This window comes from Coffea arabica, chromosome 11e, assembly GCF_036785885.1.
Source record: "Coffea arabica cultivar ET-39 chromosome 11e, Coffea Arabica ET-39 HiFi, whole genome shotgun sequence".
Classification (NCBI taxonomy): Eukaryota; Viridiplantae; Streptophyta; class Magnoliopsida; order Gentianales; family Rubiaceae; genus Coffea; species Coffea arabica.
In genome coordinates this window covers 60252217-60272735 of record NC_092331.1, presented here as the reverse complement: position 1 = coordinate 60272735, position 20519 = coordinate 60252217, and the positions used below count along the sequence as shown (strand labels likewise).

Here is a 20519-nt window from a genome sequence, read left to right as displayed (position 1 = left end):
TCCTCCGTTTCTAGAGAAACCCAAAGTTTCGCTGAAAGCAAGATGTCAATGGACATCACGGCAACCACTTTGAGGACCCCAGTATCTGCTTTTGAAATATCAGAGAGTGCCACACACACACACACAACAATCAAGAAGATGTGAAATTGCCTAACAAAAAAGCTGCTGTAATTTGTAGACCAAGCAGGCGGGGTATCAATGCATCTTTTATCAAAGTGCAACCCATGGCAGTCAATCTTTTTGCAAATTTCGCATTGATGTTTCGTTGAGTATAGATTCTCAGCAACTCTGGTATAGTGGCAATCGTGCAAGTAGCACACATTTATGTAACATCATCTTTTCACATTATTGCTTTTAGAATTTTTTTCCACAGCTCAGATTAATGGATGCATTTCAAAGATTTTATAATCTACCCGGATTTAATTCGGTTTATCCAAAAATTAATAGTACAAAGAAATGACTCAATCTTAGCCATGAATCGTCCCAACTTGTACTTAATTGTTAGACGTAAAAAATCCCACGTTTATGCGCTGTCCCTCCCAACCGGAAATGGCAAAAATTAAAAACTCCCATATTTCGGTTTAGACTTTTCTTGAAACCTCAAATCCCATATTTGGGGAGGTACACTCATTTGGCAACTGCAATACTAATGATACCAAGAAGTAAAGGAAAAGAGACAAAGCATGAGCTCATAATTAAGTTCATTTTGACTCTAATACACGATGCAAAGATCTAGTAATAATGCACACCATGAGCGCGGCCGGCATGAGGTAAATAGCAAAGAATTTACGAAAAGAAAAGCATGCTCTTTGGGAATTTGAATGAAAGATAAAGTAGTAAATGTTTGCCATCTGACCACAAAGTGATGAGAAAAGACGCATCATTCCATTGGTAGTAGACCACACAAAAAGAATCAAAAGGGAAAAGAAGAAAGCAAAAGCTTTAGTAACTAAAGCTTTTATTGATGGTTAAAATGGTGTGGAAAAATGAACTCAAAGTAGCAGACCAGAAAGGGAAAAAAAAAAAGAAAAAAAAAGGGAGTCCTAAGGGCATCTTGCTATAGACTTGTGAGTTCTGGCAGTCCATGGCAAACTTACATTAATTGAACTGGAAATCTGGTTCTCTGTAGAATTTTGGAATTTCCCTTTGTTGGAGTTGGACCACAGCCAGACCTTGGAAACAGAAAAGCTTTCACCTTTACTTCTCATGTTTATCTTCTTCCCTTCGATATCCTCATCATTCAAGGAATTCCCATTCTGTCCACCTTTCTCCTTGGCTTTCTGTAGCCTCGGATCAAGACCATTACCTCTAGGTCTCTTGTGACACAAAGAAACTTGCAATTCTGAGTCAGCAACTACATACTGGAAAGAACCCATTGAAAAACATCTTCTTGCATCCAAATTACTGTTACTAGTCTCTCCCACTTCAATATCTTCACCTCTTGCACAATCGTTTGGGCTTGTGTTCCTAAATTTGCCAAGCCTAACTGAAAACACCCTCTTTTCATTAATACTATTTTCAGCCTCAGATGGCTTAGGACCACAAGGAACAGCAACGCCTACGTTCCCTGAAACCACCCAGTCTTCATCTCTTGATTCATCAAACTCAAAAACTGGATTTTCAACGGAAAATTCAGGGCTGAAAAGGGTCCCTCTGCAAAGTGGGCAAGTTGAATTTGACAATAACCATGTGTCTATACAATCTATATGGAAAGCATGGCTACATAGTGGTAACAACCTTAACTTATCTTGCTCTGAGAACTCGCAGAGGCAAACAGCGCAATCAAACGGCTCTTTTAAGCCCATTATATCTTTGTAAAGAAAAACTGGTAAAGCATCAATAAAGGCTTGATCTAGACCTGAATCATGAAGATGGAATAGCTGTTGTAACTGTCTCTGGTAAGCTTCAGAACCAGACAAATCAGGATATCCATTAGATTGAGAATTTTGTGATGACCTCCTCCTCATGAGGAACCTTACAAGCAAGTGCAGCAGACCAGAGATGAAAAATACAACTGCTAATATCACAATAATGAAAAGAATTGCAGGACTAATCTTACTTCCAGATTGAATCCAAGGCATTTTTAGCACCAAAAGACCATAACTTTCCTCCTCAATTTTCTCGAAGTCCCTGAGCTTAATTTCTACCACTAATAGTTTGCTGCTTTCAAGAAACCATTTGCCGATATTGCCCAGCTTGAGGACAAGCCCAGCTCAGAGATTAACGCGAACAAGTAATGGACCCATATTTCCTTCCCTTCTCGCATTTACAAGAAACCCAATTGGATTTAATTAATGAAGACACAAGAAAAAGCAAATCTTTGATACGGATTCGGGGTGCAATCGCAATAGAGTACCCCTACTTAAGCATGATAAAAATTCAACCTTTTCTGTTGCTTTTGAGTAGTAAACTGGGAAACTAGAACTTTGGAGGTGATGTCAAGATTTTAGCAGCTTACCGAATAGAGGCTCCATGAATACCAAATCCCCAATCAATCAATCTATATCTGGTACAAAATCCACGAATGATGAAAACTCTTTGGAGTTGTCTTTTGTCTTCCTTGTGTTTCTTGGATGATGTGGCCTTGGACAGTTCTGTTTGCAGTGTAGCAGAGACTCTGGGACAGGCGTCTCTCCCTCTTTTAAAAGGATGCACAATTTTCTCCTTTTACAAGGTTTCAATTTATATCAAGTGGAGGGAGAAATCGCTGATTTGCTGCACTTAAGCCCATGGACACCAAAAAAAAAAAAAAAAAAAAAAGGAATTACTTGTTCCCCTTCGTGTTTTTGTTTGGTTTTGTTTTTTGCTACAAAGAAAAGGCCATTCCGCAAGTATTATAAGATTTTTTTTTGGTTTTTTTTTTTTTACTTTCAAAGCACAATAAGTGTTTTTGGATTGATCATTATTTGAAAATCCCAAATAAATAATTGCGTGATTAATATTATCCATCTTGGCAATCATCCCCGCCGATTCTTTAATTGCTGTAAAAAAAAAAAAGAAAATTATTATGTCAAGTATACCGAAGAAAAGCTCAATTATTAAAAAAAAAGGAAAAAAAGAAAATAAAAGAAAAGAAAAGCTCAAGTAACCAGGTCAAGGTCTAGCTAAAAAGAAGACCAGATGATCTTGACTTGAGGTTTCGGGTTGAATTCCACAGGCATGAGGCCGCAACAAGAGCCCATCATTTTTTATCCAAATCTTTGCTGGCACCCGAGAGAGAAAGTCTGGACAACAGAATTTATAAGGCTACTAATTTCGCCTTTATTGAATCATAAAGTTGGAATTTGTCAGTTTTTGTGCAAAAGCTTTGTCAATTAATTAGCTTGGCGATTCTTTTTCTTTTCTTGGTTTATCATAATTAACATATCAGGCAAAGATATTCTTTTGTCCTCGTAAAATTTTTTCGATTTTCATAGGGAAAATATTATTGTTATTATTATTATTCAAATGGGTCCTCTATAATAGTAGGATATTCGAACGGCAAAAACTACAAAAGCATGAAAAAGAAAAAAGTGAAACTCCAAAGTAACAGTAATATACTAAACTGAAGTAGGTAGTATTATATATTACTACTACTTAAAACGTAGCACCTAACATGGCATATGTTAGTAGACTGTACGTTGAGATGCCAACAATCTACGGCAAACTCACGAACAGATAAAACGCCAAACGACGACCAAAACACGACAATAGTAATAATATTTGATGGTTCTAACATTTTGACCATCATATCAAAACCTAGTCCAACCGCAAAAAAAACCTGATCAATATATAAGCTTTGATGGTTTTGATATTATAACCATCATGTTAAAACCTAGTTTAATTAAACACAAAATGCTAAACAATATACTTACTCGATGGTTGTGCTATTGTAATTAACCATCACATATACTAAACACGAAAAAAGAGCTAATTGTAGTGCAAACCATTTCTCTTATTCTTTGTTGCACAGAGTTGAACCAGCTCCTTCACGACATCATCGATCTCTTCGTCTCCTTTCAACTCCAATTTCTCTTGCAACTCTCTCGCCTTTTTCCTCACGGATTCTCCACTTGCCTCCTTCGTGACTTTGTTAATTGTTTCTGCCATTCTTTCCCTGTGAAGCTTTCCCTTCGAGTCTCTCAAAACCTCCACCCCTGCGCCAACTTCTTCAATCAATCGAGCATTAATAGGTTGGTCAAGGTGCATAGGCATGGCTATGATTGGCAAGCCAAATTTCATGCTCTCCATCACAGAATTCCAACCACAATGACTCACGAAGCCACCAACGTTAGGATGGGTCAAAATTTTTGCTTGCGGAGCCCATCCATTGACAACGAGTCCCCTCTCCCCAACCCTCTCGAAAAATCCTTTTGGCAAAGTTTCTTCAATCACAATGTTTTCTCCTTTAGGAAACCTCACTACCCATATAAAATCTACATTGCTAAGCTCTAAACCGTGGGCAATCTCTTCCATATCTTCCTTCGAGAGAAAATACTCACTCCCAAAGGAAACAAAAACGGTTGAACCCTTTTCTTTTTTGTTTAGCCATTGCATAATTCTACAATCTTCATCGTCTAGTACAGGGTCTTGGACAAGAGGGCCAACGGGTACAACTTTCTTGCCAGTTAAGCAAGAAAAATAATCGAAATATTTCCCTTCAATCTCCTTAAAACCCTTGATCAGAATAATCTTAGAAGATCGCTCCATGCAATTAACAACGCGATATGTATCACGGTCACGCCTTTTCAAGTTCTCAACAAAAACGGATTCATAATCGCGATAAAAGATTGTGTTACCATAAGGGTACTTCGTACCTGGATTCTTGAAGAAGTGCAGCCCAAAAGAAGTCATGGTGGCGCTACTGCTGATAAACACAACAGCCGGGATATTAAAGGCTGAGGCAGCCTCTGGAGCCCATGGCTGAAGAAGATCGTAAATAAGCAAGTCAGGCTTCAAACTTTTCAACACGTTGCAAAAGTTTGGTTCAGCCATGTCAAAAGCGTCCTTGAGGGTGGGCATCAGATGGGGTGGGAGGCCGTTGGTGGTATGATACTCAGCAGGAAGTTCTGGCAACTTGGGAAGATGGAGTTCAACAAGATGAATTGACTGAGAAAACTTTTCAGTCAATTTTGATCTCACAGAACTGAGGGTAGCCGGGGAAGAGCACAGGTAAACATTGAAGTTTCTGGCGGTGAGTTTCTTGGCTAGTTCCAAGTAAGGAGAGACATGTCCATGAGCCAGCCATGGGAGCATGAGAACGTTGAAAGTTGCATGATTTTCCATTGATGATAAACAAAAACTCACAGGAATTTCTCCCAAAAAAAAAAAAAACCTCACAAAAACGCTCACAAGAATTGCTCAAAAGCTCACAAAAAACTCTCACAAGAATATTAACTGGGGATTGAAGAGACGAACTTCTGTGTGGTGAAGGTGGGGAGGAGAAGGCTCCATTTATTGAGTTTTCGGGGTGATATCCATGGAAACTTACCTTGTTGATTGTGCAATTAAAAGGAATGAGAATATTTCATGAAATTTTGGGAATCAGAATCTTAAGGCAATCGTTCAGTATGTCAAGTTTCCATGCAAGACAATATATGCATTAGCCTTGTATTCATTTCTCAAAATATAACCGATTTTATCTCCCTTCCATGCATACCAAAATTTTAAAATTATTCACGTGACTGTTACATATGGAAAGGTGATTATTTTTTCCTTCTAGCATTCCTTGTATGAAAAAAATTTGATCCGTAGAATACTTTTAACGCTCATTAAACAACTTTATGCAGGTAAAACTGTTCAATTGTCAATTTCACTTGTACATTTCTCTTTTTATTTCCCCCTCCCCCCACAAAGAAGTATGTAGTACTTTTAACTGTCTTGTGGCTAGTGAAGTTGTTTGTAAATTAATTATCCTATGGATCGTTAATTAGTTGCATTAGTTTGGAGTAGGAAGCCATTTATTACGCATAGATCAGACAAATTTGGATAAAACGGTTAACTATCTTTTCGAGCATGCGGTGGCTGATATTAATACTGGAAATATTTAACTAATCAAAGATTTTGAGATTAATACTGAAAATTTTTAATTAACCAAAAATTTTGAGATCTTTTAGTACAAGATGCTATGAGAAAAATTCCTTATTACCCTAATACAAAATACAAAAAACAAGGAGGAAAGATATTAACCGGGGAATCGGGTGGTGTAAAGGATATAGAGCATAAATGAGCATAAGAAGAATTGGTAAATTTGCTGCAGATGGTGATATCATGACTGAAACCCTAACCAACACATCTAATTATGTAATGCATGGATACCGGGTTTGATGAAAAGATTCCAACTTCCCATTGAATGTAGAGTCAATAATGGTCTAACAATAAAAGACTTAACAATTTTGACAAAAATTTCTACCAGCCAAATTGTTTCTAATTTCCCTATTGGAGATTGATTTGTTATTAAGAATTTAGTTCATTTTTTGGCTATAAAAGTTTCTTAATTTTGTATTACAATAAAATCTATATAAATTAATAACTTCTATTAAATAATAATTTTTCGTCCTGATTCGGACTAACGAGCTAAATTAATAATTTTAATAAATAACATGACAATAATTGTTTTGAAAATCTTATGTAACTCTTTGACCCCATGCGTATCATAAATTAATATTTCATTGAAATTATATATCATATTTTCCTAAAATATGACTATATTGTTGTTTTTTTTTTTTTCCAAAAACCTATTGTTGCAATTATTTTTGAAAGTATGTGGGATGCTTTCTACCATACTCACATAATACTTTATATATTTGATTAATCGTAGTTGGAAAGATACAGTTTAATAATGAGATATGTAAGAAGATTTTGTGTTTGTTATTTCTAAAAAGATTTGCTTGTCATTTATATACATAATGTTATTAATTTGATTCTTTGTATGCATTTAATAAAATGGAAGTGGATATGTATCATTTAGTGTTTCTAAATCTTTTTTCCTTCTGATAATAGAAAAATGATATGAGTTTCGTATATTAATATAATTAAATTATACTTTCAAATCAAGAAAATTAGGATTGGTTTATATTCTATAAACTATTAGCCTCCTTTTATTAATTAAATAATTCATATTTTTATAAAATAAAATAAAATTTTAGTTGATTAAATGAGTTTTTTTTTTTTTGAATTGTATGTAAACTTGATAAATTAATAAATTATTAATTTATAGAGATTTTACTGTAGGTCAAATTAAGATACAAATTTCCCACAAATTGAGACTTTTTTGTTAGCATATTTTCTTGACGAGTAAGCTTAAGCTGCCCGAGCCCAAGTCCTCTAAATGGCCCCAAGTCTTCTAAATGGCCAATCAAAGACCGACCTAAGAGCGTCCTGGAATACCCACGAATCCCCTGAAGAAAAACAATTCATCAATAGTCCATGGGCCGTGATTCGGACGATTCTTTGGGTCCTCTTGAAATCCAAGTTACCCATTGTTTAGCAATGCTTAAGATGTTACACAACAAAATCAAAAATTAAAAAAAGGAAAAAATGATAATTTCTAATTTAACTCTCAATTATATTCCTCCTTTTTCTCTTTACGGTTTAATGTTTTTTTATTTATTCTTTTAAATTATAATCATTTAATACATGAGGCACAAATAACATGCAAATGCAAAAGAATATAGGCAAAACTCAAATTCAGAGGTTGTATACAACACCTCGAGCTTCTTTCTTTCTTTCATTCTTTTTTTTTTTTTTTTTGGTTGAATCAATGATCTTGAGCTTTATGTTGAAACATAGTTAAAATGTGAATATTTTGCTTTGCGAGCAACTGGTACTTGACATTCTGATTATTTAACCTGTACTTTTTACATTTAAGATACACAAATTACTAATTGAAGAACAAAATCCTCTTCTTTTTTTTTTGTTACTCTTACGTGGTAGGATATATTTAAGTTTATTGACGAACATAAAGAAGCAAGTTTGCGTTCTGAACCCCCCCTCCTCCCCTTTATAAACGTTCGACCAATTTAGCAAGAGCTAAGCTACCTTCTTGTTTTTTTTTCCCCTGGGTACTAGCAGAAGTATAGGGTAAACTCTTAGTACTTGAAATTCATACTAAATTGAAGAACTTAGATCAATTTGCCGAATAAATAGTGACAACTGTTAAGGGAAAAAAAAAAAAGGGAAAAAGCTGTGTGTAGTAAGACGAATAATTCGTACCCCATTCCATCCTCCTCGGACGTCCAAAACTTATGGCACAAGTAATTTTGAGTTTCTTAAAAATTATCGTACATAATTTGAGATTCTTTGTTAACCTTCTTTACAAACAAGTAAGTTTGTTCTATTGGTTGAAGGAAAGTCTTAGATTTGCTTCAATTTGGGAAATATGCCCTTACACAGATATGCTTCTCCTGCTTTTTTTTTTTTCCTGTATTTCCCGTTTTTGGTTACTACTCATTTGTTTATAAAAACTTTCTTTTTTCAGTTTGTCGGTTAGGTAAGATTACCGATTTCTTCTTTGACAAGAAAAAAAACACGTGCAAATTGTTTATTCACCAAATCAAATGGTGATTCCCTTGTAGCCCACGCCAGTGGTTATTACATTAACCAGAGCCCAAGTATGACCCGCTGAAATAAATAGGCAACCCCAACACGTCCTCCAACTAGTACCTTGTCCAAACTGTCCTTCCCTTCCACCGAACCCACAGCTTGAATTAGTAAAATTTCTCACATAACGCTTGATACAAAGCAGCAGTAGCTTTAGCTTGCAGAAAAGCCGGCCAGCGATTGATATCTAGGTGCCTTTGATATAATTGAAATTTGAAATTTAAAAATTGAAGTTTGAATTCATTAAATTATTAAGTATTAAATTTAATACATTTGAATGCATATCACATTCAGTGATAAGTAAATAGCTTATCACTTAATTTTGGGAATAAATTTTGTCTAAAAAATTTAGTGCTACTTAATTAATTCAGTTGTTCAATATTTTTTTATCAAACGGTTTGAATATATTAAGATTTGAATCTATTAAGTTTAAGTGCTGAATTGAGTTATTAAATATAACTTTCAAGTAGTTCTTCACTTTTCTTAACGTGTTTAGAGAAAAGTTGTAATTCAATTAAGCAACTCTAGTTGCTTTGGCTAAAGCCAAAAAAAAAAAAAAAAACTCTAGTTGCTCTAGCTGGTTAAACTAATGATCTAACTAAGCATATACTCACTCATCCTATGTTTTCTTCTTATTCATAAACTAGGAATAATCAAAAAATTTTTTTTTTGGGGTGCGAGTCTATGCTCCAAGCTTTACAAAAGAAACGAAGAGAAAGGGAAGGCTTTAAAAGTTGAACTACAAAATAATTAATTTGGTGCCACGTAAACGGCTCACTTTAATTCATTGGTTATTATTCAAGTTAGTTGAAAATCACCTAATCATAATCAAAGCCCAAGTAATATATTATAGTAGTCAAACCCGAAACAGCCTCCTACTAGTAGCCCACTGCTTGGAACCCACGCTTGTTAAAGCGACTCTCCTCTTCCGCAGTAGCCCACCGCTTCAAATCCACGCTTTAACAAGGTCATCCTCCTCCTAGTTTTCATTTATTTTTATAATTTCAGATTCTTGTTTGACATATTTATAATCCTCTCAATCTGCACAATGTGCATCAATTTAAGTCTCTGTTTGAATTGATCATTTAAAATTTTTTTTTTCAAATACAATATTATAGTAATACATAAATAAAAATAACTCAAAAATATCTCACTTATACAATAAATTAAATATATTTTTTCAAAAATATTTATAATAAATTTTTTTTATATATACTACTAAAATAAAAATTTTTAAAAATATAAAAAAACAGTTAATTCAAACATAGCAGCATTTTTCACTGGGTATTATTAGTATCATTTATACTCCGACGTTTGATCCTACTTTCTTTCAATTGAAACCCTCGTCCACGACTGTATGCTATTGACTTCCCAGCTCTGCTGGCGCTTCGCATTACTTCTACGCCGTCTTCCTCCTCCGCCGTCCGCTCTGCATTTTAGAACCCTTCTACTCCGCAACTGCTCTTCATTGCACTCGCCGCCCCTGCCAATGGGCACAGCTTCGAATGATTCCGGCCTCTCCGTCCCCAAAGACGAAGCGTATCTCGCAACAGTTATCAACAAACGCATCGACCTCTTCAAATCCATCCAAGACCGGGAAAACCTCCAGCGCCTCTCCCTGTCCCCTGACCCCATCAGGCACGAAACCCTGAACCTCTAAGTTATATAATATAAAGAATTAATGACTTACGTTTAAGAATAATTTAGTTCTTTGGGTTTTGTTTTGTTAGGATTGTGTTACCTGATGGGTCAGTGAAGGAGGGGAAGAAGTGGAATACTACCCCGTTTGATGTGGCGAAGGAAATTTCCAAGAGCTTGGCATCTAATGCGTTGATTGCTAAGGTGGATGGGGCTCTATGGGATATGCGTAGGCCATTAGAGGGGGACTGTGAGCTGAAGCTGTTTACATTTGATACCGATGAGGGGCGAGATACCTTTTGGCATTCAAGCGCCCACATTCTTGGCCAGGTTCAGTGCTCTTTTTTTTTTTTTTTTGAGTTTTCCCAGCTGCATTCTGGTTTTATTTGGTAAAAACTGCATATTGATTGAGCATTGTGGATGTTAATTCGATGTGTTTTATTGCCTGTTCAGTCACTAGAGCAGACATATGGATGCAGATTGTGCATTGGGCCATGTACCACAAGAGGGGAGGTAATTTACTAATTTGGGTGCTTTAGCTGTTCATCTTTGTAGTATACGCATTCACTCGAATATCTGACATCCAAGGTTTAGAATGGCCAGAGTTGGAACGTTGAAAACTTCTTTAAATATGTTAAAGTTGGAGGTGCTTCTGCGTCACACTGATAAGCTTTTGTGACTAAATATTCTTTGGAATCAAAAGCTTCCATGTCACTTGTTGAACCTTAGCTCTCTGTTTGACCCGTAATTCCCTCAAGAAACTGGATTTTGCTCTATATGGTGAATTAGCGTTTTCATATAGGCTGACCATCAAATGTTTTCTGTTCTCTCCTGTTTCTATTTTGCATTTAAGCTGTTTACCCTTTTGCCTTTTTGGTTAATTAGATAGAAAATGCATGTTTATCATATTTTCATGCTCTGAGTTGCTGCTTTTGCAGGGTTTCTATTACGATGCTTTTTATGGTGACTTGGGATTGAATGAGGATCATTTTAAAAGGATTGACGATGGGGCTAAGAAGGCTGTATCGGTATCTCTCTTTTCTATCTAAAATTGTATAATTGGTAAAATCTGTGTTCTATTTTGTGCTTGTGAACAGTGTGCCTGTTTTTCTTTTCCATCTCTTAACATGTTATTGTTATTTCAATTTGTAGGATTCTTTATTTCTGATTTTTGTGCTCTGATGCTTTAAGACAATGGCAAACACTTTTGATTAACCCTTTCATAGCTATTACAGTTTCACTTTCATACAACTTTTTCATTGTGATGTTTCATATACTTATATGGAGAGCTGATATTGTTGTGATGTACCATATATTTATACGGACAGGCGATATGATAAGCATTCTCACATAATTTTGTTATCATTTTGGGCTCATAGAAACATCTTGATCCTGGAATCCTATTTGAAATCCTTAGATCTTCTTTTTCAAATAGGTTTAGCAAACTTACTTTCCTGGTACTAAAAGTATGAAAGACTCTGCAGTCCTTCCAGTCAACATTTTTTGTTTGAGAATATGGTTTTCAGTGTGCACTTGTGATTCTATGATGCTTGAACTGAGATTCAGATGAATTATTGTCAACTGATTTTCTTGTAGAGATAGGCATATATTTTTCCCTGCTATATAGTAACATCCAATTCAGCAAGATGGTTTGGGGTCAGCTGGGATTTGGAAGGACATTCATTTAGGTAACAGTTGGGAAAATGTGGCACATTGTGTTACTAGTGATATTTTTACATAAGAATACAAATATATCGTTGCTCTGGAAATGTATAAAGCTTCCAAACGTATATCATTTTGGGGAAGTTTTAGATGCATTTCGACCTTTCAAAATAAAAGTATCTTACATGCTATGGGATAGATGTTAATGAAATTAAGTGTTAAAGAAAAATATTTTAGTGTTTACCAGAAGCAAGAAAAGATAAGAAAATGGGGAATGTCTGCAACTTCTGGTATCTCAAAAGTTGTGAAAACAGTAAAGAGGACTTTATTGTACTATCAGACAATTTTTGATGTATTGCATTTATCTTTCTACTAATGATTTATGCTTCTATGATTCCAATGATTTGGGAGACATGCCGCTTTCTTGCAACAGAGTTTGTTACTTAACTACCTTTTTGATATCAGGAAAAACAACCATTTGAGCGCATTGAGGTTACAAGAGATGAAGCTCTGCAGATGTTTTCCGATAACCAATTCAAGGTAATTTGATATCTTTTGATATGCTAGTTGTTTGTGGGAGTCAGTTTTATTGATTGTAGTTTATCTGTTTCAAACAGGTTGAAATCATTAATGATTTACCTGAAGATAAAACTATCACCGTATACCGATGTGGTCCCTTGGTTGATTTGTGTCGTGGGCCACATATACCAAATACATCCTTCGTTAAAGCTTTCTCTTGTTTAAAGGTGAGGTTCTGATTTCTGTACTCTGGCTGTAGGCCTCATCTATATTATTTACAAAGCAGAAGCAAGGACTTTTCCAGTTAGTTTTTATATTTCCATTCTTGCCCTCATTGATTGTTTCTTAGGACACGGATGAACCATTAATGCATTATAACTTGCATCATTGTTTCGCATCAACTTTTTCTTTTGACTTGCACAAGCAGAGGATGTGTGGCTTTTCCACAGTAGGTAAAGAAATGCATTTGTGAAACATTTATTCATATTGTTGCTATGAATTGTAAAATTAGGCTTCCTCAGCCTATTGGAGGGGGAACAAAGACCGTGAAAGCTTGCAAAGAGTTTATGGAATATCATTTCTGGACCAGAAGCGTCTGAAGGTAGGTTTCATGCTTTTCTGTTTCCTTTTTGAGTAAAGGCTTATTTTTTCATTTTGTCGCATCATGTAATTAGTATGGCATCTATCTTGTCTCCTGCTATTTTGGACCACCATAGTTCTTATTATTAGATATGGTTCTTTGTTTAACTTGTCAAGACATGCCATTTGAATGTAAAAGCAGTTATTAATATGAGTTGTAGAAAACACAACTAGTACATGTAGGTGTTTATTTTTCTGCTTAGTATAACAAAAGCTATTACTTGTATTCATGCCTATCTAAGTTTCATTAGGCAGTAGACATGACAAGATAAAATAAAACTTCTATGTGGATTTAATCTATTGAGCCATTTTGACTCTTTTCTTGTCATTCTGCAATCCTCATATATAGCAACAGATAATTGGACATGCAATTGGCACTTGCTGCTTCAAAAATATTTAGGTAGCTAGTTTTTCAGGAGTGGCACTAATTTTGTGCTTTTAGCTGCTAATTTCTGTACTCCATGAATTCCTCAAGTGCATTCGTTCAATGGCATCTGAGTAGCTTGAGAAGTTTTACATAAATATATTAGCTTCTTGAAACTTATGGCATAAGGCATGAGGTTTAGAAAATATGGTTTGTTGCCAGTTTGTTAATGCCTGTCCCTTAGCTGCCCAATAAAAAATTATCTGACCTTGTGAATCATGTAGTAACTTGCATGATAGTTGAAGTTGGATGTTGAACTGATGATGTGTGAAAAACTGAGTATTGAGAGTGATGCTTCAGCTTTTATGTTCTATTCTTGCTATCAACTCTTTGTCATTTAATATGATGGGTCATGGTTCTTTTTTCCTTCTTTAGAGAGTCAGTGGTAAGAAAGTTCGTTCTTGTTGAAGATTTCCCTTTGTTAGATGTTTCTTAATTTGTAAATCTTGCATGTTCTCTGGTTGATGTATCCTCAACATTTTGTTTGGCAGGCTTTTTAAATGAAAATATATGGCTTTCCACTTCCTGTTGTCAGTAATTGATTTCTTTACCAGTGGATAGTATATCTGCAAAGTGCTAAGATAATCTGTCAGAGCTTCGATTTGCATTTTGTATAATATTGGCAGGGTGAATTCTATTAGATTTTGAGCTAGGATTTTGACTTGATAATCTTTCTTGCAGCAATACAAGGATGACCTGGAAGAAGCAAAGAAGTATGACCATAGAGAATTGGCTAAAAAACAAGAACTTTTCTTTTTCCACCCACTTAGGTAGGACCGTGATGTTTTCATTTGTCGTACTGTCTGGTCAAATTTGTTAAAATGCCTATGAGACCTAGTTTGGTTGGTCTTGCATAATTTGCAGTCCCGGAAGTTGTTTCTTTCTTCCACGTGGTGCTCGAGTTTGCAACAAACTCTTAGAATTTATACGAAATGAATACTGGAAGAGAGGTTATGAAGAGGTTGGTAATGTATAATGAACTACTACTGTTGCAAACATGTTGTATTATCCATTGAAGTTCACATCTTATGCTGTTCTTTTTGTAGGTTTGGAGTCCAAATATGTATAACATGCAGTTATGGGAAACTTCTGGTCATGCTGCAAATTATAGGGACAACATGTTCTTATTTGAGGTCGGAAATCAATTTAGTCTTTATTATGTATTTTATGTTGTGGCACGACTGATATTTCTGTAGTTGCACTTGCAATTAAGGAGTTTGCTAGAAGTTAGTGTGACTTAATTTCATGTAAACATGAAAGTTGGCCTAATACATTTTTGCCTGATCCGTTAAAGTCCGTTCAAATTTTGAGACTTGAAATTAATAGTCACTTTCTCAAAAGATTGTATTTTTATTGCGTATTTTCCCCCATCCCTGAGAAGGCTGATATTCCCACTTCTATACTTCATGAATATACTTTTTCTTGTGCTGTTCATTTAATTTGGGTACTTAATACCAATTTTTAATAGGCATTGAATGTTAAGGGGGAGCCTGGGTTCTTGTTCTGATTTATGTTAATTTGTCATGGAGGAAAGAGTGGCATGAAACAATGAGTTTGAATTTTTTGCTAAATTCTATTTTGGATGATTCAGCAGATGGGTTTTATTTCCATGGAATGTGGTTGCATAAAATATGGTTGGATGATCTTAGTGAAATTTAATATGAATGAATATGTTTTCTTGGTTATATTGCAGATTGAGAAACAACAGTTTGGGCTCAAACCAATGAATTGTCCAGGGCACTGTTTGATATTTGATCACAGAGTTCGTTCATACAGGGGTGAGCTATTCTGATATAGTTTTCCAACTCTGTTGTCTATCATATTTGTAGAACACTAGTATTGCTCTTTAATTTTTACTATTCCAGAATTATGATTAATTTTCAGAACTACCTCTTCGCCTGGCTGATTTTGGAGTCCTGCATCGGAATGAGGCCAGTGGTGCACTTACTGGTTTAACTCGTGTTAGGAGATTTCAGCAGGTATTAAGACAATGATGGTGATGGTCTAAAATCATCTGCATTGGTTGATGATTGCGTCTTGATTCCATTCTTTTGAGTCATAGAGGAGAGGATAATCTAATAACACAAGTGATTTGTAGTCTCTTTCTAATAACACAAGGATAATCTAATAATGCCATCTTTCTCGATATTCTTCCCAATACAACGGTTACTCTAACTTGGCCTCAAGTAGCTATGTATAGTCTCCAACACTATATAATAGTCTGGTCTTGTGCTCAGTATTGTTTTTCATGGATATTATTGAAGTCTTTTGCCATTAATTCTTGTTCTAGTGCTAATAGGTTTGTTTTACTTTGAAACTTTGAATTTCTGGCAGGATGATGCACACATTTTCTGCCGTGAATCCCAGGTAAGGCTCTAGTTTATTAGCCTTTGAAAATCTGTTTTGACTCCTGTTGTTAAATAACCATCTTTCGACAGATAAAAGATGAAGTCAAGGGTGTGTTGGATTTTATCAGTCATGCCTACAATATATTTGGGTTCACCTTTGACTTGAAATTATCTACGGTATGTACATTTGGTCTTTTATTATGCGGCCCTTAGTATGCAAATTTAGGGCATCAGTGCATGCTGTTCTTCCTTTTGTTGGTGGTTTTGCACTAATAAGTATTGTAATGGCATTGCTAGTGTCACCAGAAGTTGGTAGCTTTTGCCTCCTTGTTTTTGTTTACATTATCTGTTCTTCACTTTGGTGTGTAGAGCCTTGTTGTTTATGCGTGCTGCTGCTTTTTGTTCTCTATTATTTCTTTTTTCCTTTTTAAACTTTTCACTGCTCGAGAAAGTAGAATTTGACGAACTAACATTTAATCGAGATTATATGTGTAGTTTAAACTGGGCAATCTTTTAGGTCAATGGAATTGCGCAACTTGTTTGTCCTCAGGAGAGACCTGATTATTTATCATTAGAAATGGAGTGTAAATCCAGAATTATGTCTCCTTTAGAAGTCACTTGATTGAATGCCAAATTCATCTACTGAATGGCTTGTTTGTTCTGATTAAAAGGAAAAAGAAGCATAAGCGCAACATCTTATTGCATGTTATTTTGGGGAAGTAATGGATGCTATCTTTTTTAGGCATTTAGACAAGATGCATTGGCTTCATCGCATTTGATCTACCACTAGTCTCATTACTGCTCCTGATTTACAACTTAACAGAAGCCTTACTTCATGTTGTCTGGGATTGGGTTGAAAAGACATGTTACTTTTGCATGAAAAATAGATTTAAGTTTACAGATCTCACATGCTTTTTTGTATTTCATAATCCTTGGATTGCAGAGGCCTGAAAAATATCTTGGTGACTTGGAAACATGGGAAAAGGCTGAAGCTGCTCTTAAAGAAGCATTGAATGAGTTTGGGAAGCCCTGGCAGGTTTGTCCTTATCTTTTCTTGTGAATGAACATAAGTTTGTTCCACTTGTTTCTATTAGTTTTTGTAATGAAAGAATTAGAGTATAGATGTATATGGTGTTAAACCATCAGTTGCTCAGCCAATTAGAGCTCTGGGGCAGTTTTACTTTCCCCGGTCAATGTGCTGTTACGGAAGATTTCTTATATGCTTATCTGTGTCAGATTCTCAAGCATAATTGAAGTGGAGTTCGTTCACAGTACCCTATTAGTGGGTTGGTCTGCTTCTGTCATGCTTGGGATTAGCACAACCTTTTCTTTCCTCTAATGCATTGCAGACTGGTTCATACCTGAAAACACTTCTTTTATTTTCTGCAATTAACCCTGGCATGCGATTTGGAAATAATCTCTTAACTCCATTCAATTTGGGAACAATTTATCTTACTATGACTGGCATTGTATGGTATTCAATTTATCTTAACTCCATTCATTTTTGATGCATTAATTTGTTCTCAAAATATGCTTAAAGATGATTTGAAGTCTTCATCCTTTGTCAAGAACAATGCTATACTAAACCCAAATTCTGCCCTAGCTTTTACACGCTCAAAATCTCTGGCTATAATCTGCAGTAATAGGTTTAGAAAATCTGGTGAGGCTTTGTCTGTATGGTCTTTCTAATGCTGGTTAAGAACATGAAAGAAAGTCAAAACAACTCAGTCATTTATCTGATTTCTTCACTCAAAACATCTTATTTTATCTGAATGGCTTCTCTAATTTTAACCTTCAATATGTATAAAGTAGCTTGCATTCAGTGATCTGTTCGAGTTCATTCTTGTTACCTTAATTTGCTGTTTCTTGCTGCTTATATGTATCAAGAAGTACTGCTTTTTAATTTTCTTCTGTTGGTCCCGTGGAACTCTTGTTTTGTTTATCAGATAAATGAAGGTGATGGGGCATTTTATGGGCCGAAGATTGATATTAGTGTCAATGATGCAATGAGGAGGCAATTCCAGTGTGCAACATTGCAGGTTAAGTTGTTTCTTAATTCTCTTCAGTAATCACTCTCTCTCTCTCTGTGCGTCTCTTCTTTTGCTTGCTGTTATGCCTGAAATTGTTTAGGATTCTATGTTTTCCTTTTATTTTTTTCTTCTTTAAGAATTAAGTATGCTGTTGTTAGATTTACCAATTAATTGCTATTTTTTGTTAAATTATTGTGGTTATTTCAGCTGGATTTTCAACATCCTTCTCGTTTCAACTTATCTTACACGGCAGAAGATGAGAATAAGAGGGAGAGACCTGTTATGATACATAGAGCTATTCTTGGTTCTGTGGAGCGTATGTTTGCTATACTTTTGGAGCATTATAAGGGGAAATGGCCATTCTGGCTTAGTCCACGTCAGGCAATTGTTTGCCCTGTCTCTGAAAAGTCACAACCCTACGCTCTGAAGGTCAGCACCATATGTGCTTATGCATTATGCTCATTGAAAAGCATTTATTTTGTTCTTGACTTGCGAATTTACTTTATGCATTGGTGCGTCAAATTATATTTGATATCTGGAAGATGACATGGCAAATCTTCTTAGTTGTGTATTATCATAATACAATGTTTAGATAATTGTTTTTCATTTTTTCATCAATGCTTCTGAAACTGCTGCAACATTTTGTTTTTCTTGTTTTAGCTAAGGGATCAAATTCATGATGCTGGTCATTATGTTGATGTTGATGCAACAGACAGAACAATCCAGAAAAAGGTCCGTCAAAAGTTGCTCAAGCAGCATACTTTTCCTAATTCTTGAGCGTATATTCTCATTGTGTTGGTAAACAATTTAATGCTCAAGGAAGCAATCCTTTCCTCAGGTTAAGGAATTTCTTCCTGAAAAAGAGAAAATTGTTTTTTTTTTTTTTGTTTTTTTTTGGGGGGGGGGGGGGAAGGAATTTATGAAGGGAGAGTTGTATTTAAAGTATAAATTGCTCCATCAATGTTCTCCTTTCTATTTATACTGTGTTAGAATATAAACATTACTATATTCTGGATTCCTTTAGGTACGAGAAGCTCAAGTAGCACAATACAACTACATCTTGGTGGTCGGAGAGGAGGAAGCCAAAACTGGACAGGTTGTACTCTTCTTGTATAATATTGAATCAAATTTAGCACTTTATGTTTGCATAGTCTGTGCATTTCCCTGCCAAATCTTGCAAACATGTCTTGCTGTATTGGTATGGGTTGTTGCTTTGACATGAGTTGATAATTTACATCTGCCTCCTGATTGATAAAGCTGGTCATATGGCATAATACATGGTTCTTTTCATTTTTGGTTGGGAGATGGGGGTTTAATAGTTATCTTTGATGGCTGGTTCATACCATCCGAATTGCCTTTCTTTCTCCATCTTCTGACACTGCTTCTACTATCCCTAGTTTTTCATTAAATAGTTACTCTTTTAATTTCGAATATTAGCCATCTATAGGATATGGCTGGGTTAATTACCTAAGTTCCTCGGAGCAAAATATCGCCCTTTGTTTGTGTTCCTTTTTGTAGCGGGACTGTTTAGGCAAATCATTCATTCTGTTCACGAGATTTTACCAGTTATTAATTTTCTTGAAAAGAAAAACTGATTCCAGTTCAATTTGATAATTCACCGGTTGTGTTCTGCAAGACAAATTTGATTGGATAACAGTTCATGAGATCTTGACAGTGTCTAAAGTACTTGTTGATTTGTGTTATCTGGAACATTGAGGTAGATGACCTAATGTAGTTACAAGAGGACGTTATTTAAAAAAAGCAAGCATTTTGGGATTTGCTAGTAGCATCTGCAATCTAGTAAACGGAATGAATTACAGAATTTCCTATAATCTATCAAGTGGTATTGTGGAAGAAAAATTTTGAAAACCCATTAGCTTTTAAGGAACTAAATAATCTATGTGAAAATTTTTAAAACCAATTAGCTTTTGAGGAACTAAATAATCTATGTGGTATCCAGAATTTTTATGCTTGTAGCTTTCTTTGATTAATTGTGCCTTTTCATTTAGCATTACGATAGAACAAGATTCTAGCATCTAAAGGGTTCTGATTTCCTTGGAAATGTCTTGAATCCATTCCAGGTTAGCGTGCGAGTGAGAGACAAAGCCAGCCATTCTGTCAAGAGTGTTGAGGAACTCCTATCAGACTTCAAAAATGAAGTTGCAGCTTTTCGTTAGGAGCTTGGATCTGCTGAATTTACTAGAAGAAACGGGAAAGGCTATCTCACAAGGTTTTATAAGCTTTGATGTGCAAATCAAGGACTTGTTGTAACCAAAATCAGTTACACACAATTAATTTTGTCACCAATATAGAGCATCAGTTCCATATTTCTGTGTAATATAGACATTAAGTGGTCTAATGTGACAGTCGTCTTGAACTAATGCTACTACTGCCCAAAAAGTCTCAGAGGTTTTGTTTCACGTTCCAATGTAGAATTTGTCCAGTGTGGTGGTCATTGTAATTTTCATCTCATTTGGATTAGGGTTCGACAATTTGCGCTCTCGAAGTGGAGACTGGAGAGGTAGAGTTGAAAAATGCTTAGACCATTTATGCAGTTGAAACAGAACTTGCTTTTTACCTTTAAATTATTCTTCGGCCTGTTTATGTTAGACTTGGTTTTTCTTGATAGGCGAATGTAAGACTTGTCAATTTGTAAAATTTACTTTTGTCTCGAATCGA

At 35.3% G+C, this 20519-nt stretch overlaps 3 protein-coding genes across 3 annotated transcripts; 1 reads left to right on the top strand and 2 right to left on the bottom strand.

The window, feature by feature from the left end:
• Window positions 1–822: 822 nt before the first annotated feature.
• On the bottom strand, window positions 823–2733 carry LOC113717811 (RING-H2 finger protein ATL46-like). The gene is made up of 2 exons (XM_072072860.1): window positions 2459–2733; window positions 823–2256 (listed from the first exon to the last, which is right to left on the bottom strand). Exon 2 carries the CDS (start codon window positions 2079–2081, stop codon window positions 1044–1046), a length of 1038 nt encoding a protein of 345 aa, XP_071928961.1. The 5' UTR covers window positions 2082–2256; window positions 2459–2733; the 3' UTR covers window positions 823–1043.
• A 1176-nt stretch (window positions 2734–3909) lies between these two features.
• LOC113718632 (UDP-glucosyltransferase 29-like) lies at window positions 3910–5265 on the bottom strand. Its single transcript, XM_072072192.1, has one exon. The coding sequence runs from the start codon at window positions 5263–5265 to the stop codon at window positions 3910–3912; it is 1356 nt and encodes a 451-aa protein (XP_071928293.1).
• A 4616-nt stretch (window positions 5266–9881) lies between these two features.
• LOC113717999 (threonine--tRNA ligase, mitochondrial 1-like) lies at window positions 9882–20425 on the top strand. The gene is made up of 20 exons (XM_072072368.1): window positions 9882–10218; window positions 10311–10548; window positions 10672–10731; window positions 11157–11246; window positions 12346–12420; window positions 12498–12626; window positions 12911–13000; window positions 14144–14232; window positions 14327–14423; window positions 14509–14595; window positions 15156–15240; window positions 15347–15441; window positions 15797–15829; window positions 15901–15987; window positions 16754–16846; window positions 17757–17849; window positions 18048–18269; window positions 18501–18572; window positions 18865–18936; window positions 19922–20425. Exons 1-20 carry the CDS (start codon window positions 9938–9940, stop codon window positions 20015–20017), a joined length of 2184 nt encoding a protein of 727 aa, XP_071928469.1. The 5' UTR covers window positions 9882–9937; the 3' UTR covers window positions 20018–20425.
• Window positions 20426–20519: the final 94 nt, after the last annotated feature.